We start from the raw sequence: 11,688 nt of genomic DNA on the forward strand, positions 1-11,688 counted from the left end.
TATTCTCCGTTTCGGATTAGTTTGACGACGTCGCCAAAGTATACGATTTATCGGTAAAAATTTTTACTACCGTCGTCAAAATAGCCAAAAGTCGTCGAAATAGCCAATGGTTACGAAAAATCGTCGTCAAAGTATACGATTGATATATATATATATATATATATTATGATATGCTCGATTATTAATTTATAACTTGCACTTTTTTAAAAATATTTTTAAATAAACTTTTTGTTTTATTTCTAAGATTGTCTTAGCACATAAGTTTACATTTTAGTTATATTCTTTTTTCCTGATTGGTAGTGTAAAATGTTTCCAAGCATTTGAGACATTTCCCGAACCGCAGCCATGTGCGCGACTGAATCACGTGTCACGTGCATAGGACGTGACCAATTCCGTTCTGTATACAGGAGCCCTGATTGGTTACCGCGTCGTCTCTTGTCGCGCAATAAGCGTTGCTGCGTTCTGTGTGCACAAGCCCTAATGTACTGCGCATGCATGAGTCTCATGCTACAACCAGTGCTGCTTCCGAGTTCTTCTGAATTCAACCATCGTGAGTGCCGCAAGGTTATCGCAGAGGATACAATTCTAGAAGATTTTTGAAAGGCGTTCCAGGCGAGTATGAAACCAGTTAAATATTCTGTTTCGCGTAAATGTTTTCATCGGTTGTCTGCGAGACAACGAAGGCGAATTACTTTAGAGATTAAAGATACTTTACGTTTAAATAATGCAACACTTTTACAAGATTCCGTTACGCTCAAACATAGGGATAATGTTACTTCTTATATTCACGTTGCTGATTCCTTTCGAATAGACAATATTTCTTCCACAAATGATATTGCTAATGATATCTCTAATATTACAGATAACGGTAATATCGATAATAATATATTATCTAATAGTTATAATGGTGATACTGAAGATTCCACTTCCTCATCTCTTGGTATTTCTTCCATTGACGAAACATTTCAAGATCGTTTAGCCACATGTTTTATTAATAATAATTTAACACATGTTCAAAGTAATAGTATTCTATCTGTTCTTCGAACGCATACGTGCTTTTCTTCGTTACCAAAAGATGCTAGAACTCTTTTAAAAACTCCACGAACACCTACTGTCGTATCCAAAATAGATCCTGGAAAATATATTCATTTTTCTCTTGAGGCAAAAATTGTTAAAACTCTATCACGTCTTCCTTCGAAATCAATACCGTCTGAATTAGAAATAGATTTTAATACAGATGGTTGTAGCTTAGATAGGTTAGGAAGTATTCACATTTGGCCAATTCAATGCAGACTTGCTAATATTCAATACACGAAGCCAATAGTAATTGGAATATATAGTGGTCCTGAGAAACCACATGATTCTAATTTATTTTTTGAGAAATTTGTTACAGATGTTAATAGTATAATAACTAATGGTGATATAATTTTTGGTGGCAATAAAATACCAATACGTTTAAGATGTTTTATAGCCGATGCACCAGCTCGAGCTTTTGTTCTTAATCATAGAGGCCATACATCTAGTAAACCATGTTCGAAATGCAGAGTTTCTGGTATACGATGTGAAGGTAGGTACATGTTTGGTGATATTAATCATCTTCTTCGAACAGACGCAGAATATATTAGATATATAGATGAGGATCATCATAAAGATGGCAAAAGTCCATTGTCAATGTTACCTATAGGTATAGTTTCACAAGTTCCTTTCGAGTATATGCATCTGGTATGCTTGGGAGTTATGAAGAAACTTTTATCCGCATGGATATGTGGTAAATATACACGTTTCTCAAAATTATCAGCAAAATCCATCGCTATAATATCTCAAAGATTAGATAATCTTAAAGTATGTTGTCCATCAGAATTTGCAAGACGTCCTAGAGCAATTGATGTATTTACTAAATACAAGGCAACAGAATTGCGTCAATTTCTATTGTATACAGGTTCAGTCGTAACATACGGTATCCTAAATCAAAAAGTACATACTCATTTTTTGTTTTTGCATACTGCCATAAGAATATTGGTTTCTTCTTCACCATCGAGAAAATATTTAAATTTTGCTGAACTTGCTCTACAAAAATTTGTTGCTCGATGTGAGAATCTTTATGGATCATCATTTATTTCGTACAATGTGCACGGTCTTCTTCATCTTACAAATGACGTGCGGCAGCTAGGCCCTCTTGATTCATTTTCTGCTTTTCCGTATGAAAATAATATGTCAATCTTCAGAAAATATTGTAGGAAACCTAATTTTCCTCTTTAACAGTTTTCCAATAGAATGGCAGAGATGGAAGCTTGTGAAACAAATTTGCACCGTAGTCAAACTCATTCTGAATTCATTGATTCTTCTGCGCAAGTATTTGCAGCGCATAATGAAGGTCCTCTTCCACCTAATGTTAATCCTACGAGCCGTCAGTAGCGTAAATTAATATTTAACGGAATTTTGCTGAATTTAGATATACGAGATAATTGTTGTATTTTACACGACGGATCGATTTGTCTCATTGTCAATATCTTAATGGACGAAATCATATATTTAATTGTGAAGAAATTTCAAAAGATAGATTCATTCTATGATGTTGGTATTTCGTCTTCAGCAATTGAAATATTTAAATGTTCCACATTAAGTAGTGAGATTTTTTGTATCCAATTGAATCAAGTACGCTTCAAATGTTATAAAATGCCTTTTTGGGGTTCATTGGTAGATGATAATAATAGTGACGAGTCAGAAATTATCGAGTATATAGTTTGCGCAATTATACATACAGATAATCTAAAATAAAACTGCATTTAGCTATTCTCTTAGATACAATTTGCAGAAAGAAAAATAGATTCTCCAGGATGACTAACAAAATACAGGTTAGTATAATTGTGCCTAGTTAATTGTGTGTATCTCTATCTCTCATTCTTATTTTAATTGGAATGGTAATGTTGACTAAATTCTTCAAACATTTTAAATGCTCTCTACATTTTTTGCGCTTGAAGAGCGAATCATTCTTAAAATATATATAATTGTAATTATAAGATTATTATTCGAGTATTATTCAAAATTTGGTTTTTCTCTCGTTTAATTTTCTATCTTCTATTTTTTTGCATAAAATGTCGAAGTTTTTTATTTTTTAGGAACTATTTTGCATGTACTGATTTCATTGAATGCTCTATATACTCCAACGGCTTAGATTCTTCTTTTCAGAATATTTGAATACACACACGCACGCATATATACACATATATACACATCTGCATATATATTCATATGTACACATACGCGCACGCGCGTGTGTGTGTGTGGTGTGTATGTGGTGTGTGTGTACATACATATACCTATATTATATATGTATTTACAGAAAGAAAGAATATGGATCAAACGGAATATCATCGTCCCAAACGGAACATCATCAAACCACGACGATTTCAAACTACATCATCTTCGGACGAGGCAGATACAGGAAAAAAGACGATGAAACTACAAGGCAGTCAATTAGAAGAAGATGTCGCTGAGTTACGGAGAGTATTAGAGAATCATTCTCCCGATATAAATATGCATGCTCATCATTCACTCACTTACGCACAATCTAGTGACACAACACACTCACAAACTAACGCACAATCAACCGTTACACAACACAACAGTTACACAACACAAGCATTTTGCCCCAATGTCACATCACACTCAACTTACGCACAACCATTAACAGTCATCCACATAACACAAGCACCTTTTATGCACGAAACATCACAATCATCATCCTACGCACGACAAAGTTTTCATCTAGACTCTCATTCTTCTCAACAACATACAACACAAACATTTACACATGAACCACATGCATCTGTCACTTATACACAACTTGATAACAGATTAAATACACCACGTAACATTCAGTTGCAGGCTTCAAACATCTGGCCAACTTCAAGTTATCTGCCAAGTTCTTCGTCATCAGTACGAGCTGCAGGAGAATTTAATGATGTGAGACTAGAAATTCAGTGAGTGTACATCGAATAGAAATTTTTATAATTGATATATATGTACGCTTTTTATAGTCATATACAAAAATATAATAACATTAATGTTTACAGAGCCATACATGGGAAAATAAATCTGTTAACTTCAGAAGTTCAGTAAGTTTTAAACGCATTACGTACATAAACAATGTCAATCATTTTTATATCTTAGGTCGGAATTCATAATCCATGCTTATATTTAAGATCTTCTTAAGTAAGACTTGAAAATGTTATACGGCTATTTCATTGGCTGAATAGAATCTTAAGACAACCTAAAACCAGACTTTAAGATGATCTTAAATATAAGAACGGACTATGAATTCCGGCCTTAATCTATTATTATATTATTTATATATATTATGTGCATTTTACAGAAAAATACATCAAAAGTTGGAAAAGGTATTGACACAGATGAGCAATAGCCGAAGACATGTGCCCGAAAAGCCAATATTTTTGCCAATATCATCTGTTGGAGACATTGAGAAATTTGAAACGGCCAATGATGAAAAATACATGAAATTGGTATGTAAAACAAAAAGTTCATCTCATATATATATATATATATATATATATATATATAATTTTAGTACATTTGACGCAAATACATGTAAATAAAAATACATGTAATATAAATGTAATATTTTTATAGAATTATTTGATTTTTATTGGTGGTCTCAATGTAAAAGAAAGTATTAATTTATGCGTGAGAGAAATATTCCAAGATTCTTTGATGATCTTCTACACTTGGTTTGGCCGTGAAGAAAATCAACGACCCCTATATAATACCCGCTTAGTAAAAGCTATTTACGGTATGATATTATTACGCATAATACTAAAGTTGCGATATTAATAGTACTATTTTATATTTGTTTCCTTTTACAGATGCCATCTGTGAAAATAAAAATTTTGAAAGACCATTGCGGGCTGCATTTCAAACATATATGCGGGATGCTGTGCGAACAGCCAAGCAAAGACACAGGAACAAGGCCCGCAACAATTTACGTCATCCGGAAAGAGAAAATAGAAACGAGAGAGCACTATGGAGCGACGAATACGATGAGATACAAGCACATGAAAATTAGGTCAGTTATATGAAAATAAGTATATATTCTTATACATGAACAAAATTTGACAATCAACTCTCTCTGTCTCTTTCTAAATACTAATTCTCTTTTCTTAGACCAGATTGCATCAACATTATATTGGATTTAAGCGATATACCTAAATATGTGTCTATTTTTATGTTTCTCTTTAAATAAATAAAGACAGACACATATTTAAGTATTAAATCCAAAATAATGTTGGTGCAATTGAGCTTTAATGATGTTTCTCCTTAATTCCATTACCTTTTTATATTCCTAATTTAATTCTATCTCTCTCTCTCTCTCTCTCTCTCTCTCTCTCTCTCTCTCTCTCTCTCTCTCTCTCTCTCTCATATGCGACTATTTATTTCACATAAATAGTTGCATATGAGAGAGAAAGCAATCGAATTAGAGTAGAAAAATAAAAGTGATAAAATTAAGGCTGAACATCATTAAAAAGATTAAATTTAGAAATGGAAGGAAAGTTATTCACTAAATTTTGACCATGTATACTATAACATATTAATTCTTTATAATTTTTTTCATTCCGCAATATTAAAAGCTGGTCGACTATTGCACACTTACAGGAAAAATATATTATATACAGGGTCTACCAAAAGTGTGGAAACCCCTAAATATCTCGGAAAATATACGTTTTACAGAAAAGTGTTTCCAACAAAAGTTGTAGGTTTAAGAAGATCTATATACTGATTCTATCAGTTTGACCTTGGATGGCGTCGTCAAGGTCAGGTCAAGGTCACATTGACTTTTTTAAATGACACCCCCTACATTTGATTGCATATTCTTATAGCTTAATTCAAGAGCTTTCCAAAACACTATAATAATGTTCATTTTTATTAAGTACTTTGCGAGTTATGAGGGTTGAAATAATTTCTTAATTTTACATAAACCATAAAATATCTAGTAAACCATTCATTTTTCGATTATCTTACCTTCATACTTTTATGTACAAATTAATGAGAGGAATCAATTGGTGTAAAGAAAACACATAGTTGTTTCTAAGAAAAAATATGTAATTTGCAATTAACAATTCCATATTTTTTCTTAAAAACAACTGTATGTTTTCTTTACACCAATTGATTCCTTTCATTATTTTGTACATAAAAGTATGAAGGTAAGATAATCGAAAAATGAATGGTTTACTAGATATTTTATGGTTTATGTAAAATTAAGAAATTATTTCAACCCTCATAACTCGCAAAGTACTTAATAAAAATGAACATTATTATAGTGTTTTGGAAAGCTCTTGAATTAAGCTATAAGAATATGCAATCAAATGTAGGGGGTGTCATTTAAAAAAGTCAATGTGACCTTGACCTGACCTTGACGACGCCATCCAAGGTCAAACTGATAGAATCAGTATATAGATCTTCTTAAACCCTACAACTTTTGTTGGAAACACTTTTCTGTAAAACGTATATTTTCCGAGATATTTAGGGGTTTCCACACTTTTGGTAGACCCTGTATTTATATACTTACAGGAAGAAAGAAGATCAAAATATCAGTTCTTGGGAGGATGTACAAGCAACTTTCATGTGAACAATGATTCATATTGAATGAATATTGTTTTCACATACGAAAATTGTTCGTATATACTCAAGAATTGGGATCCAGAAGGAAGCGAGAGGAAAACGGCGGCCTGAGGACAAGAACAAGGACAAAGACAAGGACAAGGACAGACAAGGAAAATCATCAATCAATTGGCACTTTTTAGCGCCAAATGGCACTTTTCATTGGCCAAACGGCATTGAAAGTGCCACATTTTTAATTGTTCGACGTGGAATTCGCCTCGATTCACAAAATCGGCACTTTTTAGTGCCAGATAAAATTCACCTTAATTCGCAAAATCGGCATTTTTTAATGCCAAATAGAATTCCATTTTCAAAATTAGCACTTTTCAATGTCACTGTAAACTTATTTCGTAAATATGAACGATAATGTTACTATCATTATATATTAATGTGCATGTATAATGACATGTCAAAATACATGCACAACACGTAATGATAGTGATATTATCGTTCAAAGTTACAGAAGAAGCCTACAGTTATTATAAACACGTTCATCTCCAATATTTGATTGACCAATCAGAAATCTTTGACCAATAAAGACAAAGATTTCCGATTGGTCAATCAAATGTTTTCAAGTACTTTAGCCAACTTGACAATCCAATTAAAACTTTCATAAGTTGTTTCCTTATTAATCATTAATTGCATTAATAACAATAATGTTAAAAATAATTTAACTAGATAATAGATTAATAACGAAATTAATAACTATCACACATATAATATAAATTTGTGTTTGTTTCCTAGAAAAGAGAACGAGACAGATTGCGCCAATCAATCCTTCAGTATCGAATCCAGCTTTCACATTAAAGGAGTTTGAATGTTCGTTTGAAGAATCATCTGCAAATTACTGGTTATTACTCTAAGAATGAAAATAGAAGCCTAATTAACTGTTATCGGCACAGAAATTACGAGAGGCAGAACTATAGAAGCAAAAAAAGCGAAAAAATGCATAGTCCACAATAGTTGAATCAACAAGTAAAGTAAGTAATTTTACAAACTTGCATCACAATACCTCGAATTTGGGATACATCATACAAGATTAAGTCTTTCAATTGCAATTTGACAAATGGAGCTTTATGACATATCATTTTAAAACGTAATAAAATCTAAAATTTGTTCTTTATTTTTTAAACTAAGATCACATATTTATTTTATCTTTATTTATATATATAATAATGTTTATAAAAATAAAGCAAAACTATATATGTTACTATTAAATATATTCCTATTATACATTTCAGATATTGGTGTTAGCTGAGAACTCCTAAAACGAAATTGACGTTGTTCATCTTGGCTCAAGCTCAACGATCAATTAAAATAAAGAAAAGCCAAATAAAAAATTTCTGTTATTCAATTAGTAAATATATCATCGATGACTCCTGAAAAATTCAACCAATCGGTGTCGCACGAGATGAAATGATTGAAACAATCTTTCTTTCGCTATTAGACAATTGTGCTTTACTTCACGCGTTTCTATTATGTAAATATAAACATGTCTGTAATTATTTTTTCAATAGTCAAAGCCGCCCTTTATTTTGCTTCTACCTAAATGATAATTACAGACTAAACAAAAAATTTAATTTCTTGCTTTCAAAACAACGCAGTAAAAACATTCTCAAACCGATTCACTACTATTGTCATCTACTTCCTTCGATTCTTGATAATGATTCTGCCTCATTACAGCGCTTTAAATGGTCATTCAATAGGAACAATTTACCATTAAATAATATCTGTGAAATTCTAATTGATCCTAACACATATACAAATTCACATTCTAATTTGAATGAGATTAAGGATAAATGGTTTGTCAATCTATCGAACGTATATATTCCTCCGGAAATTCAAAGTTTCTTACAACTTGGGGAGAATTTTAGCTTTCTTCACATTAACATTCCCAATTTAACTACTGAATTCATAAAACACATTGAATGCAACTTAATGAAGCTTTCTCCGGAATTAAGAATTTCTATTAGAGACAAATCGAAATCAGTGATTAAAAACATCCCTTCTTTTTCTTATCCTAGAAATTCACAAAATGAATGGTTGACACGCCTCTATTCAATTACTAAAAATTTCCTACTAAAGAACAAAGATCTCATCCTTACACGCGCAGATAAGGGGAATGTTACGGTGGCACTTGGTAGAACGGACTATATAAACAAGGTTCAGCAATTACTTGGAGACGAGAATACTTATACAATAATTAAGAAGGACCCTACAAAAAAACTGATTTCTAGCTTGCGAGAGCTTGTATTATCGAGATGGAAAAATCATGGCTATATCTCTAATGCCATTTACAAATCTCTTCTGTTTACCGATGTGACTTTACCTAGAGCCTATGGTTTACCAAAAATCCATAACAAGACCAACATTCCATTCAGACTCATCGTCTCATCTATTAATAGCCCTCTCTATTCCCTTGCATTATTTTTGCACAAGGTCATGATTAAGAACTTTCCTATCGCTCCTAGTCACATAAATAACAGTTTCGATCTAGTACATAAATTAGCTGATATTCACATTGATGACGATTCTGTGTTAATCTCACTAGATGTGACTTCCCTGTTCACGAATATTCCGGTTGATCTGGCTCTTTCCAGCGTCTCGAGCAGATGGAGATTTATTCAGAACACATGTTGTTTGCCTGAATTTGAGTTTTTAAATGCAGTTAGACTAGTATTAAACTCCACTTTTTTTACTTTCAATAACATGTTTTATAAACAAACTTTCGGCACTCCCATGGGATCTCCCATATCACCTATCATTGCTGACATAGTTTTACAGGACTTGGAAGAGAAAGCCTTGAATACATTGAGATTTACTCCACGATTTTATTTTAGATATGTTGACGACATCTTAATGACTGTTCCTACAGACTCAATTGACTCGACTCTTTTCATTTTTAATTCCTTTCATGACAGATTACAATTTACTTATGAACTAGAGGTTGACAGAATAATCAACTTCTTGGACGTAACTATAATTGTCAATAATAACGTTCTAATATTTGACTGGTTTCACAAATCCACATTTTCGGGCAGATATCTGAATTATTTCTCTCAACATCCACTTTGCCAAAAGAAGGGCACGATAATCGGTCTCGTGGACAGGGTTTTCTCTTTATCACATCCGACTTTTCATTATAAAAATCTTGACCTTGTTGTAAGGATCCTTCTGGACAATGGATATCCTCTGAGCCTTGTTTTTCAAGTCATGAACCAACGGCTAAGATTTTTGATTAATGGTCGTGTTCACAATGATCATAGTGCATCAAACGATTCCTCCACGTTTTTTACAGTTTCATATCTGCCGGGTGTCACTGAGCAATTCAGAGGTGTTACAAACAACTTGAACGTAAAACTTGCCTATACCAGCCTGAATAAACTAAACAAGTTTATTAAAGTTCATAAAGACTATGTTCCCACTAACTGTAGAACAAACGTAGTCTACAAAATTAACTATTCCGATTGCGATGCCTCATATGTCGGCCAAACATCGAGAATGTTAAAGACAAGAATTTCAGAGCATAGATCACATATTAATAAAAATCTTGCTACTCGCTCTGTCATTACTAATCATAGACTACAAGGAGATCATGATTTTCGTTGGAATGACGTTCAGGTTCTTGATGAGACTTCTTTTTATAATAGAAGACTCATCTCAGAAATGCTTTTTATAAAAAGACAGAAGAATGGTTTAAATTTGCAGACAGACACAGAAAGTTTACCGTCTTTGTATCATGACATTATAAACAAACTACCGAAAATATGAAAGTCACGTTCGAGTATATATAAGTGCCTCTCACCGTCATTTTTGACAGTAACCGATTTTATGTTTGAAGCTTGTTGTACGCTTTCCATCTCTAGTTCCACAGTAGAACAGTGTCTTAGTAAGTACCTTTTCTTTCATCCTTTTATAATATTAACATCTATAATTTGTCGGTGCCAATTTTAGACTGCACCTGGTACTGTTGTCGAGCCACTGTTCTACTTCTATTACATTCGCGTAATAAAGGCTTCCACATCTTTTTATGAAGACCAATATTTTTGACAAGCGATTATTAACGTTACATCTCTGCGATCTCGTCTTTGCTTTTATTCATTCTTCGTTTTAGTAATTATGATTTATTGTATGTCCCGTATTATTTATTAATATTATATCTTTGCGCTGAAGAAGGCTCGAACCAAGAGCCGAAACGTCCGCTATCTTTATATTTATTTTTATTTTTATTTTTATTTTTATTTTTATTTTTACTTTTATATATATTTCAAGACTATTTATATGAACCTCTGTACATTCTCACCTCTTGCGTCTCTTTTTATTAAATTATTATAACTGTTTTCTTTATTATAATTTTCACCTACTTATTCGCTCTCTATTGCCATTTGTTCTTACTATCAATTATTAAATTTAGGAGAGCTATTCACAATATTTGTTAAATATAAACAGTCTACAGATATTAATCTTATAACTTATGAGTATTTAAAATTGTCTATATAATTATTATATTTACAAAAAGATTAAAAATTTATACAATTAATACATTTAATAATTAATTCTATAATAAGGATTAAGATTTTAAATTAATTATGTCGATATTAAGGTCATTATAATTCTGTAAAAGATGGTGTTAATTAATTTTCCCGTCTAGATACGCGTGAAGTAAAGCACAATTGTCTAATGTTAATAATACATTCATACGAAAGTGTTTGCCGAACTAATGATTGAGTATTAGATAGAGAACTGTTAGAATCTCGATAGAGACTTTAAAAATTCTCTATTTGTTAGCTACGTCCGACAAACGTAATATTATCCTAATCGCGAAAGAAAAGTCGCTTTGATTAGTTCATTTAACCCTTAGCTGACACACGTCAAAATAATAACATCTGTTATATGGGGTATTTTGGACCCCAGTGAGAAAAAATGTGCATATTTCTTTAATTTATTAATATTTTCACTTGAAAATTTTTATACATGTTCTTTGAGGTCTTTGCTGAAATATTAAACAGTTTA

The 11,688-nt window shown here is 32.1% G+C and overlaps 2 protein-coding genes across 2 annotated transcripts; both read left to right on the forward strand.

The window, feature by feature from the left end:
• The first annotated feature begins 555 nt into the window (after positions 1–555).
• LOC112639714 lies at positions 556–4,597 on the forward strand. Its single transcript, XM_025414590.1, has 5 exons — positions 556–612; positions 3,344–3,983; positions 4,077–4,118; positions 4,376–4,523; positions 4,589–4,597. Exons 2-5 carry the CDS (start codon positions 3,355–3,357, stop codon positions 4,595–4,597), a joined length of 828 nt encoding a protein of 275 aa, XP_025270375.1. The 5' UTR covers positions 556–612; positions 3,344–3,354.
• A 4,016-nt stretch (positions 4,598–8,613) lies between these two features.
• On the forward strand, positions 8,614–10,446 carry LOC112639715. Its single transcript, XM_025414591.1, has one exon. It carries the CDS (start codon positions 8,614–8,616, stop codon positions 10,444–10,446), a length of 1,833 nt encoding a protein of 610 aa, XP_025270376.1.
• Positions 10,447–11,688: the final 1,242 nt, after the last annotated feature.

This window comes from Camponotus floridanus, unplaced genomic scaffold (genome assembly GCF_003227725.1).
Source record: "Camponotus floridanus strain SB8 unplaced genomic scaffold, Cflo_v7.5 scaffold84, whole genome shotgun sequence".
Classification (NCBI taxonomy): Eukaryota; Metazoa; Arthropoda; class Insecta; order Hymenoptera; family Formicidae; genus Camponotus; species Camponotus floridanus.